Source organism: Mya arenaria, chromosome 15, assembly GCF_026914265.1.
Source record: "Mya arenaria isolate MELC-2E11 chromosome 15, ASM2691426v1".
Taxonomy (NCBI): domain Eukaryota; kingdom Metazoa; phylum Mollusca; class Bivalvia; order Myida; family Myidae; genus Mya; species Mya arenaria.
This window is the reverse complement of record NC_069136.1, coordinates 35,551,427-35,568,482: the sequence shown is the minus strand read 5'-3', so window position 1 is coordinate 35,568,482 and position 17,056 is coordinate 35,551,427. Positions and strand designations below refer to the sequence as shown.

The following is a 17,056-nucleotide window of genomic DNA, read 5'->3' as shown; positions in this document are numbered from 1 at the left end:
GGCATTTTATCTTCGCCCGTGGGCAAGATAAGATCTACTTATCTGAGGCGGGAGAAAATGATTTCACCATTGATTTCATTTTTAATACCAATAAAACAAATAATTTAAGGCAAAAATACAACTTTAAGGGAAATCATGTACTAATGTTTTAGTCATTAATAACAACATTCAAGATTATATTTTAACCATTGTATTCTTATTCTAAACAACGTATTTTACACGAATATTTTCAACAATGGCAAAGAAATGTCAATATTCCAAGCGCATAAAGCCATAAGGCAGCCATGATAGGGCGAGGGAACTTGTGTCCTAAACCTGCCCTGCAATCATTTACTGCGAAATGATAAATTGGCTGTCATTTGCGGGTTTGGGGATGCAAGTTTTATTTAATCGTTAATGCCATCCCTGCTTATTTCAATAACTTATTAGAATGTTTAAACTTCTGTTTACACTCAATCGAATTATGTTAAAATATAATATATTCACACTTAAACCTATTCAGCCGATGTATTGCATCAAAATTCGTCTTGTCTATGTATGAAATAATATATGAATTGTTTATGTTGTCTAAAATGAATCTGTGGTATATACTGTTTGAAACTTTTAAGTATTTTCTATGTTTATCATTTTGACTCGTCCCGATTTAGTTAAATTTTCCGACCGCTATTTATGAAAGTTACGGAGTGGAAATGTATTCACTTTATTTTCATCGGAATAATCGTTCCATGGCTTTATTCACCTCATGAGGATTGGTATTCAAAATGCGACTTAAGTCAATCTACTGGTCAAACATCACTGACTTCATTTACTCTATTGATATAGGCCAGTAATTTATATCAAGTAATCCGATTAGCTACATCGCTCTTAGATCCAATTAAGACCAATATTGAATACCAGCCCTGGTTTAATACTGATTATTTGTTTCATTCCTTTGACAAAATGTATGAAAGTAATAAGTGTTCATCTTACTGCGAAATATAAAGGATACTCACAATTACCCCTACATCTGAGGAAAGAACCTTACAAGTTTTAAACACAGTACAGGATTAAGGAAAATATTTTAAAACAACGTAAGGCAGACAGCAAATCCACTTAAGAATCAAATGCTTTAGGGGAGCCCGGTGGGAGGGAGGGTTCGCTCTGAAGTAATGAATTAAGACAAAAGGCCACTAGAGTAATTACCGACAGAGATTTTCTCGAGATTTCTTAATCGTCCAGCTTCAAAACTCTGCAAATTAGTCGCGATATGCGCGATGTGTCTCTATTCCCGCCATCGTCGCCTGAATTAATTCAATTAAGGGTCGACATTTAAATAAAGCTCTGTTGACGGGCTGGGGCTTCACAGGTTAAGTATATAAAGCAGCCGTCTTTCTAAATATTATCTAATTAAGCCTTGGGCTGTTGGTGGTCCCCGGGGGACGGGCTTTCGCCTCCCTGGCGGCCGTGACGCCGCTGTAATGGAGACGCCCGCCTTATATACACCGCGCATGTCATGGGTGATGGAAGTAATTTAGGCGTTCCTCCATTCACATACAGGCGCCACCGTCGCTCGGAGGTTAATCGTATTTTGATTTTATTAAGATACTTTCGCGCTCGTGTCTAACTCTTCGAGTGACTGTTCTTATAAAATGGACGAGCCAAGACCAAGTGTTGAGCATTCTGAGAACTTTGTGTGTGGGGTGTGTTCATTGTGCACTTTTTGTACCTAGAGGCACATGCATGCCAAGAGGTCGTAAGCTGTCCGGGTGTCAAGTTAAAGCTACACTCTCACAGATTGAACGGTTTGACGTTATTTTTTTGTCTTATAAGCAGCTAGTTTTTGCGAAAATGCATGGAAACCAGTGATAAAAGACTGCTGACAAGAAATCAGATCGTAGTGTTTCATATTTATGTTAAAAAACTGCTGTTTTATGCATCTTTCTTAAAGCCTAAAAACCTGCAATCTGACCTTTTGTCAGCTGTCTAATATCACTGATTTTCAGATTTTTATGCTAAAATACTCTTATTCCAAAGCAAAAAAAAAGCCTGTTTTTTTTTTAAATTCGGTGCCTTCTTGGAAGAAGAAAAATAGGTTTCATTACATTCGGAACATTCATTGTGGGACCATTCGAGATCATTCGGAACTTTCGGCCATTTTCCATCTGAAACCTCGGATTTATATAGACGGTTTACAATGGCAGATATCTGTACATTTAACTACGCTGCAAGTAGATGGCGTAGTAATTTTAATGTAGCAGTTAAACTTAATCAATTTACTCTTGGGAATCTTAATTAATCATGCAATAAAACACTTAACTTGCAATCAATTTCAACATAGTAATACAAAAAACACGTTAACACACTACAATTTATCAATAGGCTATTATTGAGCATTAGGACTTGACTTTTTAGGAATCTTAATTATTTGTGCAAATATACACTTCACTGGTAATCAATTTAAACGAAGTGATATCATATACACATTAAAACTCTACAATTAATTAATACTACCATTGAAAATTTTACGAACTACTTCTTCTGATGTACCGGTATTCATCCGAGGTTGTTTTCGATGGAAAATGGCCGAGGTGTTCCAAATGGTTTTATTAGCGTTGATGAAAACGGCCTCACGACTTTCTCAGATAAACCGTTGTGTTTAATCAATGTACGGCTTTTTTGCCTGCCAAAAATTGTCACATCGTGCAGAAATAATTTGTCAGTATGCGGCTCTGTATTATTTCTCAGTTACACGACGATAGCCCCCCGTGGGAGCGATAAATTATGATTTCGTAACCGACTGATCCGTCTTGATTTTGAAATTTGATTTTCGGAATTGAAACACACAGGACGACAATTGTCGAGTTGTCATATCGAGTTGTAACATTATGTTTGATGTTAAGAGCTGTGGAATTATTGTTTTAGCTTTCCGATTACACGGCCGTGACATTGAATCCGGAAACGTAGTTAAAAAGGCCGATTGTCCGTAAACTAGTCAGCAGTAATTGGCTATATTTGTTTAACTAATTATTGCAGCCCCGCTGGCTGCCGATTTTATTGTGTAAGCCCCAGTCCCTTTTCTGCTGCAACTACCCGCGCCCATGTCAGTCGAGCAAATTTTGGGCGGTCTAGGCCAGGGGCATATTACAGAAGCATCTTAAAATTTAAATTGTACCTTTTCTTAAATTAACAATTTCTTTAACTGTTTTATTTCACTGTTTGAAAGTGTAATGCTAAGTGTATTACTGAAACATGAATAAAAAATGGAAATTCCAATTTAAATAATTAGTTTTTACACGAAATATGACATTTCCAATATATTAAAGATGTACTCTTACTCCTAAACACGATTTACCACAATTAATAATATTTCTTTAATATTAAAAAAAGATGAATAAATTTGGAAAACAATGGTTCTTATGAAGGATACAGATTTTAATATGAAAGAAATGAGCATAAAACACGGTATTTCTACCTTATGAAACTATAGTAGACCAAAGTAAATATTTTAGCATTCACCAGTCATTTAATATTTTTTGCGCTTTCTGCTATTAAAGACACGGTTACAATCTTGTTATCAGTAATAAATATTTTTGGCTATCGGTCAAAATCCATGTTTGTTATTTACATGTGATTACATGTTGATTTTGAATAAGAGTGTCACGTTAACACTGAAGTTAAAATATGTAAAGATATTCTTAAGAAGCTTTTGTAATACGGACCCATGTTGTGTTTTTTATTCAGTCATGACAGGCTTTTTTCGTTGTTTATTTTCAAAGACATGTTAGATTTTTTTTAAACATACGAACGACAAACTAAGCAATCTTTTTGTCAATTTCTATTAATTATAACTCATGAAATAACTCATATAATGCTACTTCATCAAAGCTTTGTTGGCTTTAATAAAAGCAGATTGCAAATATAATATTTCCCAACCACGGCGCTCATTCGGAACACCTCTGCCATTTTCTATCGAAAACAAGCTCGCTGATGTATGCCGGTACATCAGTAGAAGTAGTTCGTAAATAAATAATAAAATAATAGTATAAATTAACTTTAGTGTTTTAATGTGCACTTTGTAGTACTCAGTTTATATTGATTGACATTGAAGTATATTATTGGAGAAACAAATATATTTCCCAAGAGTAAAGTCATTAAGTTTAACTGCTAAATTGAAATTACTACGCGATCTACATGCAGCGTAGTTAACTGTTAATATATCTGACATTGTAAACCATCCATGACCCATTTGAAACCATTTGTGATTACTGAAGAAAATTCTCTCACTGAAAAAATAAACTAATAAATCACGTTGCCTGGCTTGAATTTCTTTTTTACCGAAATGACCTTTATTCTTTGCATGTTCAAAGAGAAATGTCACAAGATTAAAAAGTGTCCCAATACGTCTAACAAAGATAATTACTTTTCTGTTTGTGTAACCAACAACATGTCAACAATGTTGTTGTTGTTGATGAGTTAATAAAGGTCAGCCCGTGCCTTGTAGTGGCTGCATTATGGCTTGGCCCGTCACATCTTCAAGTGTGATTTAAACAAATAAAATGAAGCCAAATCAGGACGTTTAACGTCCCCCCTACCCCACCGGTTGATGGATATTAGCCAAAATAATTAGTTAGTACCCAAAATACCGCGAGACCTGCGATGAATGACATCTCGAGTGCATTTAGAACAACTGGGCCATTTTCCATCGAAAACAACCTTGTGTGTGTGTAAGCTTATTTATACTCGCACTCGGGCCTTGCCTATTCGGCGAGTGCTCCGTTAAGATTGTTAGTCATTTTAGGTTTTTGGAGCATAGTGCACAGAGAGAATGTAACCCTGGTTAGAGCTACCCTGGTTCTTTAACGTGCACCAATGTATAGTACTGTCACACGGGGACCCCCATTTAACGTCCCTCCCGGAATACAATTAGTATTTTTAGTGGTGCGACGGTGGATCATACCTGCGACCCCTGGATTGATAGTCAAGTGTCGTACCACAAGACCACGGATCCACCAAAACAACCTTTGATGTGTGCCGGTACATCAGTAGAAGTAGTTCGTAAAATTTTAAATGGTGGTATTAATTAATTGTAGACTTTAATGTGTATTTTGTATCACGAAGTTTAAATTGATTACAAGTGAAGTGTATAATTGCACAAATAATTAAAATTCCAAAAGTAATGTCCTACTGCTTCACTGCTGAATTGATATTTCTACGCGATCTACTAACAGCGTAGTTAAATGTTAAGATTTCTGACATTGTAAACCCCCAATATACATCCGAGATTGTTTTCGATCGAAAATTGCCGAGGTGTTCCGAATGATCTCGAATGGTCCCACAATTTATCAACATTTGACGACAACAGTGTTTTTATATTATATTAAGATATTTGACAACAGTGGAAGTAGTATGACGTAATGATGACGTCATTCTTTTGTAATTGTGACTGAATGTTGTTTTCTGTTTCAGGTGTGGTTCCAGAACCGACGTGCAAAGTGCCGCAAACAGGAGAGCCAGATGCAAAAAGGTTCGTACTGATAGGCCACGCCGACTAGCGGGCGTGTTTTATATTGTTCTATCCGCTGATGGTTTACATGGTGCACTGCGTACTGTTATAATGTAAGTGCTGACTCTGCTGATAAGCCACGTCGACCAGCGGGCATGTTCATACATAATATATTTATTTTAATATTATAACAGTATAAACTTATTGTATTCCTTGAGGACACCCATGCATATTGTCAACCGAGGAAATACAGACATTTCGTATCAATCACTGCCGACAAGATGAGCTGAAAACCACGCCGCCGGTTGGACACAAGGGCATACCTATCGTTTCTATGTTAAGCGTCCTCGGGCGGATACATTTTTTGGTTTCCCTATAGAATTAATCTTGCCGAGTTTCCTTTTACTACAGCTGATACTACATACCACAAGTGTAAACAACATGGTTCATGCTTTGTACTAGTATTACTGGCATTTGATATTAGAGAATGATGCATTCTGTCCCAGAATTTCTGTGTGATTTCCCTGATCAACACACTTAAACAAGTTTTATTTGAACTCATTTTGTAGAGGAAATATTTCACCTGAGAATGGTCCAGATTATTGGACTATGGAGGCTTTGGTGCTTATATTTAGTATTCGAATTTTCGGGGGGGGGGGGGGGGGGGTCAGGCTAGCTAGAAAGGTTTTCTTACTAAGGATTGACGCTAAACAAACAAGACAATTTGGTATGGCCTAATATACATTGCCTTGAACTATGATGACATACTTTTATGAACATATTTGCTAGACCACCTTTTAAACATATTCTGATATTCTGTGCAAATCCAAATCTTAAAATGATGAAATATGCAATAGTGATACTAAAGCTTAACATTTTTTTCAATAATTATCAACAACAAAGCTCTAATTTGAATTTTTCATGATGTTTTATTGTGTAACTATTTATATTTACCGCTTCACCTGATTAAAATCAATAACGGCTGACTGCTGATTTACTGAAAATTAAATGTATTGACAGATCTGAAGTAAACTGCCTTCTCATTGGAAACAAACATGTGTGGACTACCAAACATTTGTTTTTGAGGTCTAGCTGTTTATTTATGATCATTCAAAATTTACAAAAATATTACAATGTTATAATAAAATAACATCAAACGGACAAAGTGAACGGTATACGGCGGCCCACCTTTGTTTATGGAGCCAATCCTTTCAAGGGACTCATGGTTTTGAACATATTTTTTAAGGTAATGCACCTGAAAATACCAATATCATAAGTATTTCACTCTTTGTTACTTGATACTGAAATTGCAAAATCATACAATTAGAGTTTTAAGAAATGTGGGGAGTCAGCCAGTACAGTCAAGAATAAAAAGAAACTGACACAACAACCAGACGCCTACAAGGACTCATACATAAATTTAGGGATAATTTAACCTTGAATCCTTGGTTGAATCGCGTTACAAAAGCTATTTATTTGACATCAAAGACAAGATTTGAGTAGATATCAACATTTGTTGAAGGCCTCAAACAGTCCGTATCTAAAGTTTAACACATACAATGATTTGCCTCACATTATTTCCTGATAGATAAAAATGCATTTTTCAAAAAATGAGCGATATTTTAAATTTTATTATGTTTATTTAATGCTTAAAGTTGCACTCTTACTCCCAAATAAGTTGTATCACAATTAAAACAATTGGTTTGATTTATCGAAAAGGATGAGTAAATATCGAAAACAATGGTTCTTATAAAGGATACCGAGTTTTATTTAAAAGAAAGGTGCAAAAAAACACGGTATTTCTACCTTATTAGACTATATTAGATCACTGTAAATCTTCATTCACTAATCATTTAATATTTTTGCACTTTCTGTCAAAATTTATGTTCGCTATACATGTGTATGTATTGATTTTGAATAAGAGTGTCACTTTCGGTTTATGTGTTCTTGTATGTACGTCAGCAAGTCTTGAAAAGACCTTTCCTGGTGTCTACAAATACTTCTAAAACTACAGACTTGTACGATTTGACACCAAGTCACAAAAACAAGTAAACACAGAAGTTCAGCAGACAGTTTATTTCCCGCCAATGTCATTCCTGTTAGAAAATATGGCGCAAATTTTCACACAATGCCAGTTTTAACAAACTTGCCCTATTGTCAAATTATAAAGCTCGTCTATAGAGACCCCAATTGAATTAACACTTGATTCTTTCAAGAAAACCGAGGAAGAACAAGCGGTTGCTAATCAACGGAACGGGGTAAAACTGTTTCTTAGAAATCGTAATGTAATAGAGGCTCCTCCGTATTTCAAACACTGCGCGCTAAATAGAATTAATTTGTCGAATTTTCATCAAGTCTGTATTAGATTATACAGTATTATCAAATTTTCCCATCAGTCGTGTATGTTGGGAGATGGGAGGAGGGAAATTGACTTATTATATTCACTTAGCGAGTGTTTGGCCAAGATATTGGAGCTAAATTGGGGGATATTAAGCCGTCGCGTAGAATTTATGAGTATTTCTCTATGTAGCCCCAAAACAAGTCAATCAGTTATTGTTCTATGAAAGAAGTATTATGGTAAACACTATTTATTAATTTCCCTATATTTCAATGTAAACAGGCAACACTTCAGATTGGAATTTCAGCCGTAAAGCCTAATCGTAACAACTCGGCCATCTCCGGTACTCATCGAGATTGGCCGAGGTGTTCCGATTGCCGTTAAGGCCGTTTGAATCACACTAACTTCCTGTGAAACTCACAGAAATGGTGTGAATGAAATGAAGATTTTCATTGGATTATTATAAACTTTTGGTAATTGTAAAATAAGTCAAATCAAATAAACGAGAATCGGAAAGAAGCTATTCAGATCTCTGATAGTTAAGAAGTTGAAGAATCCCCGCGAACAATTTCTCCCTTCGGGCTCAGGCAAATACAGCTAACCTCGGACAAATAACTGGGCCAAAATGAAATTACCTGATAAATAAAATTATATTAATGACGCCCTACGATACAATTTTATAAATAATACAGCACATGGCGTTTCGTTACCATTTTGGGGCTGAAAACATTTCTGTTTTGAAAAAGAAAACATGTTAAGTCAAACAATGCAATACCCTGTAAAACTGTGCATGGTTCTGATATTCCTTTCAGAAAGATGCATAATTGAATTGACTCAAGAAATACCCATCACGATCTCTATTAGGCCAACATATATTAATGGCTAGATTTCTTTTTTATCTATTTTTTAATGCAGTCGGGTCGACATTTCATTTTTTTCTTAAATGACTGTTTCACCTTTGAATATCTGTTTCATATTGCATAAGGGATCACAAACATGAGTTTCTAGACAAACTACGAACACGAAAGGGCGGTGAAAAAAGGCGGGAATTAAAATCTAGCAATTAATTTGAAGTCTCCTTACATGTCGAAAATTCATATAATTTGCACTCTTGTCATTCCCCTGCTTTCTTAAGAGTACTTCTTGTTTTGCTTATAACATTTTTTTAATACTTATCTTGTATACCACTTGATAAATTACGTCGAACGAAGACCATAAACAAAGATAACTTCACTTTTTCTTCACCATTTTAAATGAAATATAGCGAGTTTGATTAAGAGTTAAGTTTGTTAAAATACTTCGACAAACCTTTTCACAAAACGGCCGTCTGACGGAGCACCGTCAAAACATTATTTTGGAAACAGGTTTTTCGAAGTGTTTGATGAAATTAATCACCTTATCAAACTCCGGTAATAAAACGAAGGCGGGGCTCTTTAAGCGGCATAGACTCCCTTTGTTTCATTTAAAGTGGTGTTACAGTAGTAAAGTTATCTTTGTTTTTAAGTCTTCATTTTAACCATAAAAAACACCATTATACAAGCAAAACATTTTTAAATTGATTTTGCTTCACAATTAATTCTGTCTTGCATTTTTTTCGTATTTGTTAATCACTGCACCGGAATTCATGTAATGTTTTTTTTTTGTTCAAAACACTTGATAAGTGAAAATATATATCATCGACAAATATGAACGTCCTAACATGACGTAAAGCTGTACTCTCACAGATAGTTAGTTTTTACACCTTTTTGTCTCAGAATCGGCTGATTTGGCATTAGTACCTTCAATTCATAAGTCATATTAGATAACTCACAATAGATAATATCTCAATTGTTTTGTAAACTGCCGAAAATTTCATTTTTCTTAAAGCGTTAGTAACGCTTTTAGCCATAAAACATCAATTTTCGAACGTTTATATGAGAAAATGCGATCTCATCTTTTGTCAGCAGTCTTATATACCAGGTTTCCAGACATTTACGCAAAAATGGCTCATTAAAAGATAAAAAAAAATGTTGTCAAAACGATCAGTTTGTGAGAGAGCAGCTTTAAAACGCGTTTAATCCCTATAACGGAATGCATTTAAATAATGTCCAAATATAGGGGTCTGTTGAAAATGTGATCATAACTGGTTGTTCTCGTTTCTCTATTATAATGATTAATTACCGCGGATAAATATTTACAATATCCCGGAAACAAGCCGAGGTCAAAATCGAAATTATTCCGGCCTTTCAAAACCATCACAAATTCACCAATCTTATTATTTGCTCTATAATATCGCGCTATGATGAATCGCCATTTCCAATAATTTCGGCAAGTGGCTAAATTAAGTCAAACACAAATATTGTTTGGCGGAAAGATTAAACTGTTTTATTTAGTTACTTTTTCTTTGCAATAACCGGGAAAGGTTCAGATTGGCGAAATTACGCCATGGAATCTGAGAATTTTGTTCAAACATATCTGTATGCATCTAATATCGTGTAATAGAGACGTCATTTTGGTGATTAATTAGGGGAAAGGGTTCGCCAATTGGCTACATTAATTCTCCAGTGCTCTCCGACCCCACGCGCCATATTATCCGTGATTTCTATTGATGAGCGGCGGCCCATCCATAGCGAGCTGTCAGCGGTCCGAGGATGTGGTAACACACTGCCTGATATGATCGCTCGGGAACATTGTTCCCCCGCCGCTGCCGACACCGCTATTCTGCGGGCATACAGACATTACAAGTTTCAAATCACAATTATACGATTATTGCTACCGACATTCAATAACCGAGACTGCTGCATCAATTTAAGGAGTTCTTGTCACTTAATTTTACATTTTTCTTTAATTTGGTAAGCTTGAAACGTGTCGATACGGCAGGTTGAATATAAACTCGGAAACGCTGTCAAACGTTGCAATATTCAATATTTAAGTTCTTCGAAGCTCGCTATGTTGAAATCTGTTATCTCGATTTTACTGGTTATGTCGAACTTTTTTCGAATGATGTTACTACTACTACTACTTCTGCTACTGCTGCTGCTCTACTGCTACTGCTACTGCTATTTCTACTGCTACTGCTACTGCTCTACTGCTACTGCTACTGCTACTGCTATTTCTACTGCTACTGCTACTGCCACTACTACTACTACTACCACCACGATGTTGATGGCGGTATTTCATATACACTCCGGAGACCGTCGATTAGTACACGACGAAATATTATTAGAACAGCCAATGAAAACAATCGTGTGTGTGTGCGTTAAAGATTGAATATTAACATTGGAATAGACTACACAAACATGCAATCTTTGAATATTATTATATTTATTTCATTTGCCAATATGATATATCGAACATTGCAACGTCTGACACTCCAGAATACGATTTTTAAGCTAGATTTTCTTGGGCAAAGCTTTTGTTCGAATAGAAAAATAGGAAGAGATAATAAAGAATGATATCGAAACCTTACTCTATACAATACAAATGTCACTATTATGCCGTTTTTTACAATTGTTTCTTATATCAGAATGAGCAATTTTTGCGTAAATATCTGCAAACCAGTGATACGAGATTGCTGACAAAAGATCAGATCGCAGATATTCATATTTCCGTTCGAAAATTAATGTTTTATGGCTTAAAGCGTTACTAACGGTTTAAGAAAAATGCATAAAACATCAACTTTTGAACTTGAATACAGAAATCTGCGAGCTAATTTTGTCAGCAGTCTTATATGACTGGTTTCCATGCATTTTCGTGTCAAGTGGCTCGTTCAAAGACAAAAAAAGTTGTCAAAACGTTCAATCTGTGAGAGTTGCAGTTTTAAGTATTGCGGTTATCGATCTTGGAATTGATCGGTATATTAAATTAATATTGACTTCCTTGTGGGCGACAGTACATCTCGTCAACTCTTGGCAAACACTGTCGACTTAAGCTACAGCATCTGTCAACACAAAATTTACTGCCCCCCCATCCCCCACCCCCTCAATTAACTCAATAGTTATATGTTAAATATAAATCAATTGTTCAAATACATGACGTTTTTCTTATTGTGAAAACGATACGAAATGCTAAAATTGTATTACACATTTGTTCGGGTATGGGATTAGATGGGATAAGAGGCAATGCATTCGACAATCAATTCAATCCCGCTTATGATATTTAAGATGAAACTTTTATATGTTGTTATTTTACATATATATTGTACAAGTCGAATAAACTGTCTGTTCTATTATGTTTTGTTCAACGACACTACGGCTAAGGGTTTTTCACAATTATTGTGTTGTGAGAACAAAATATGGTTTAATTTTTTTTTAATATAATTCGACCATACCAGGGTGAGGAATCACGTGACTTCAAAGGGGTTCTCACAAGGGTCACAACGGATGTTAACAAATAAGACAGTGACGTCAATTTCAAAATATTTTTTTACATAAAAGATATGAAAATTGCATAGTCTTTTAAAAGCTAAGAAATGTTTTCATATCGTTTTTGTCAAAAAAGGTTTTTCTAGAAATTAACGTCACTTCCTTGTTTGTTTATATGGTTGTGACCCGTGGTGACCCCTTTGAAGTCACGTGATTCCTCACCCTGCAAACGTTTCCATTTTCTGAACGACATTTTTCACTTTTCCAACACTGCCATCTTTTTTCCGGAGTGAATATTTTACTCAATAGTTAAAGTATCCACACATTTTACCTAATTCAATCTCATGCGGATCTGATGGGTTCGTATAAAACATTTTGACGTGTGCCGGCATTAAACCAATTTGCTATGAAATTCAATAAGTTTAATTGAATTGAAATATTCAGCGAACGGACGTATTTATGGCTCCCTCGATGACCGTAGAATTTAATAAAATGTTATTCAACCAAAATAAAGACATTTTACTGCTCGTCCCGTACATCCTTGTCAGAAATGTTGTCAATTTTACAATTTTTGATATTTCGTTACCAGAATGCATGCAATAACTTATCATAGTCTTATATTACATTTGCAATTTAGTGGTCAACATATCCTTTTGTCAAATGAGAAGGCAGTATTTCGAAAGTGTTCTGCGTCGAATAAAACCATTTATGTTTGTAAATTCATACTAACAACCTTTAACCACTAATTAAAAGACGAGACAGTTATTAGTTGCTAAAGTTCTTTTTTTGGTAAGGTTTTTAGTTTGTTGTTTAGTATGTTGTTTAGTGGTTTACATCCTATTGTGTAAACTACCCACTGAATGGGCCGGTCACTGTTTATATATACCGCTTCACCTGATTAAAATCAATAACAGCTGACTGCTGATTTACTGAAATTAATGAGTTTGCCAATTTGCAGAATACTGCCTTCTTACAACAAATATGTTGGCCACTAACTAAATAAAGCAGTTCCAAATGGTTTCCTCGGGTTTCATACAATTTTGAATGTCTGTGGTAGCGTTCTTTTCCTGAAAGCATTATATCACTCATAGTCTGCACTCGTAACCACTCGTCAATCTACGGCAATATTGGAAACTCGTGACTACTGCTCCATCTCCGACAAAGCTCGGAAGATGTATTCGTTTAATGTTAGCCGAATGTGTTCCGATTGTTAAAATCAGGTCTAGATCTCGTATTTTTGTTCTTTTTCGATTATGATTCAACTTTTTTGGTCCCGAAGGAACTAAGATGAAGCGAATACATATCCTCTTCTATTATTTTTCAGAGTATACATTTTAGAAATATCATAAGGATATCTTCTACTTAAAGACTGATATAAAACTATAACTTGCTGATTGTCCGTTCGTCTGTTTCAGCGGGAATCATGTTGGCCTCCCCTGGAAGTGTGGCGCAGCTTGACGCCTGTCGCGTGTCACCCTTCATATCGATGCCGCCGATGAGGGAGCCCTTGGAGCGCCTCCACTTCCCACCACTCATGCCCTACTTCCCTCTCGCATCCACTTCCGGCCTCCCCCCGCCACTCCATCCAATGCTCCTCTACCATCCGCACTACGCCGCCGCGGCCGCCGCACTCAACTACGCGGCACTTCCGGACAGCGGCTTTAAGGCGACAAAGACCACGAGTATCGCTGATCTCCGACTCAAGGCGCGACAGCACCTCGCCTCACTCGGCCTCCAGAACATCTAGACGTTCTTGGTGTTCTGTTTGTGAAAACAAAATATTGCCTTAAGCTTGAGACTGTGTGTGTACAAGTACATATGGCTTTGTGTCTGATCTTGCGCATTCATCTGAAAAGGTCCCGGTGCGATTTTGGCTAAACGCGCAGGCTTATAAGCACTTTCCTACCTAACAGTGGGGAAAGGGAGCTTTTGTGTCAAAACTGTAGGAGAAAGTGGTTCATTACATGTAAAATCGGAACAAAAGGATTTCTTTTAAAATCATTTAAATAACAATATATATTACAAGCTCATACCATATCATGTTTTGTCGCAGATTTAGTCGATTTTATCATTAAAGCCGCAAAGGAACTAATCTCAACAAGCATGCTTATTTCATTGGCATTGTTTCGCTTGAGTGAACACGTTGTTTTTGGCCACGCAAGGTAATCGGTGAAAACTAGTTTAATGAATCTGTAAAGAGAAAAATACAAATGAGCCTTTTCCGTAAAATAAAGTGAAAAATGAATTGTAGGAGCTTTTGTCCATTACTGAGAAAAAGCAGGGTGCCTTAAAAACAAGTAGGAAAAAAACAAGAAAAAGTAGGGAAAACTGGAAAAAGTAGGGAAAAGTAGTAACAGGAAAATTTCTGTAAAACTCCGCTGATGAGGCGTTGCACGCTGTAAACATCCGCCGATGATTTTTGGCACGCTTACGACGAGAATTACGAGGACATAACCGTGACCGCGACCCCTAATGGACGCAGTCTCGTTGTATATGTTTTTTATAGAAATGCATACGTCATCCTTAGTTTGGTCACGTGGTGTTCTAGACGGCCATGGAATCGAAAGGTTCTGAACGATTTGTGTGGATAGACTTATCTTCCAGAGTTATCTACTCTCGTTTTCTGCCGGATGTTACTAGACATAACAAAGTGCACAATGAAATAGTGCGTATGTTTGAGTATTATTTTCTGAACTTTTTTGACTGAATGCAATGGCGCAAGTTATATTTCAAGTTGTGTCAAATGAAAACACGTGAAGAGTTTTGAATGAATTACAATGTCAACTGCATAAAATGCAGATGTTTAAGAACATATCTTTTGACAGTATACCTCAAAATTGGAGCTTGTGTTTTTTTTTTGTAACTGAACGTGACAATCAATAGAGATACAGTCGAAACCGTAGGCTCGAGGTCGCAGGAACCAGCGAATTTAGCTCGAGACTAGGAAAATTCGAGCCAAGCGGGAAGGCTTACCTTCAGTTTAAATAAATCGGTCCTTTAAATTCAGTTCGAGCCAACGGCGAGATCGAGCCATGCGATTTCGAGCTAACGGGTTTCGACTGTAGATGGTTAACATTGGGCCGATTGTTTAGAACTTTCTGAAAATAACAAACTTGATTACAAACATCGTTGTTAACATTAAAACTTAATTAACTATTTGATGAGGTACTAATATACATTCAAACCCCGTTTGCTCGAATTCTTTGTTGGCTCAAAGTGAATGTTAAGGACTGATTTCTTTAAACTGAACGTCATTATTCCCGCTTGGCTCGAATTTTTCGAGGCTCGAGGTATTTACGCCGGTCCCTCGAAGTTCGAGCCATCAGGGTTCAACTGTATGCAAATAAAAAGTACAAGTGTTAGGAATACTGCAGATCACAAGTTTATCCATTGAACTTCCTGAGCAGGAAAGATTTATAAGTTAACATCGATGACGCTAACCACGTTGTTAATTCAACAAATTTCTGAACAACCGGCCCATGGTGTTTGTTTGATAATATTTTTTTCTCGTGAAGCAATTCATCAGAAAAATGTACTTTATTATTTTTCATCGGAACTGTATTAATATTTATGGAGGTAGATATGTCTATCTTACACATGTTTAGTAAATGAAGGGATGTTTGTACTTGTATATGAAACAAATGGTAAAATAACTGTGGTCTTAGGCCATATATAATAATACGCTCTCCGTCATAAGGCGTAACAAATTAATTGTTTGTTTCCGGTTTTCCGTCCTTCCCTATTTTTCCCGCCAGACTATTATTTTTAATAGCTATCGGACAATCACTTTTTTGATTGTTTTTTATTTTACTTTTTAATACATCTTTTCGGACTGGAGAGATCTTTTATAAAACACACTGCTAAAACGTAAATCGAGACCAAATGGCACTGTTTTGAAGTGGGACACCGATATTCAGGGGTGGTATTCAAAATTTCAAGTATTATGGTCATGCATCATTGACTCCATTTACTCTATTGGTCAATTATTAATAACAAGTAATCCGATTAGCTACATCGTTCTCAGATGCATTTAAGACCAATATTGAATACCAGCCCAGACATAGCACTCATATTTGTTTGACCTTGGGTCGTATTGAGTAAGCAACTTAGATCGATCTTAAATTTATATTAGAAAGTGTTTTGATTGGCCTGTATATTTAGCTGACCAATAGGCTGAATGGAATCACTAAGGCATGTATTATTAGGACGGTGGCGTAGCTACATATAGGCCTTGTAGGCCCGGGCCTACAACTTTTTAAAAAAATGACAACTTTCAATAACCCTTATATGCAATAAAACTAGCTACTAAACACTTTGAACAACTCTAAAATTTGTTTTATTTTTAACCAAAGCATGTTTGTGTTTATTTAAACTACGTGCAGGATGTATTGCTTGATTTTATTGTAATCATTGCAAATATAATTTAGTGTGTGTAATGAACATATACAAGTCCCCAAATTCACATAGAACCATCGGGCCTACAAATTTTTAAGGCCTAGCTACGCCCCTGTAGGATAAGATCAATATTGCATACAGGTCCTGGCTAGAACACCATCTGGGTAAAGTATCATTATCGCTAGATATTCAGGCCCCGAATTCTCGAAACTTCTTAAGCGTTACAAGCTTAAGGTAGCTTATTTCATTAAGCCTAAGTTTACACTTAATCTTGATTTTACTAAAAAAATAGTTTATCTCTATTATAATAAAGATAGCTTTCTTTTAACGTAAAAAAAACTCTCTTAAGAAATTAAACACTAATCACATTAAGCCATTACACAAATTGTGAGCCTAGCTTAGTCCTGTTATATGAGACGTAAGATGTTTTGAGAAATTGGGACCTGTTTTATATATCCTTTAATTTAGAATTATTTTCCTTTCGTTAAGATTTGAATA

General features: G+C 35.9%; 1 protein-coding gene across 1 annotated transcript in view; it reads left to right on the top strand.

Moving 5' to 3' along the window:
• The window catches only part of LOC128219324 (short stature homeobox protein 2-like), a 35,693-nt gene extending 21,783 nt beyond the window's left edge, over nucleotides 1–13,910 (top strand). The window contains exons 3-4 of the mRNA XM_052927132.1: nucleotides 5,446–5,503; nucleotides 13,579–13,910. Coding sequence (XP_052783092.1) covers nucleotides 5,446–5,503; nucleotides 13,579–13,910 — 390 coding nt within the window. The remainder of the gene's footprint in view (nucleotides 1–5,445; nucleotides 5,504–13,578) is intronic.
• The last annotated feature ends 3,146 nt before the right edge of the window (nucleotides 13,911–17,056 follow it).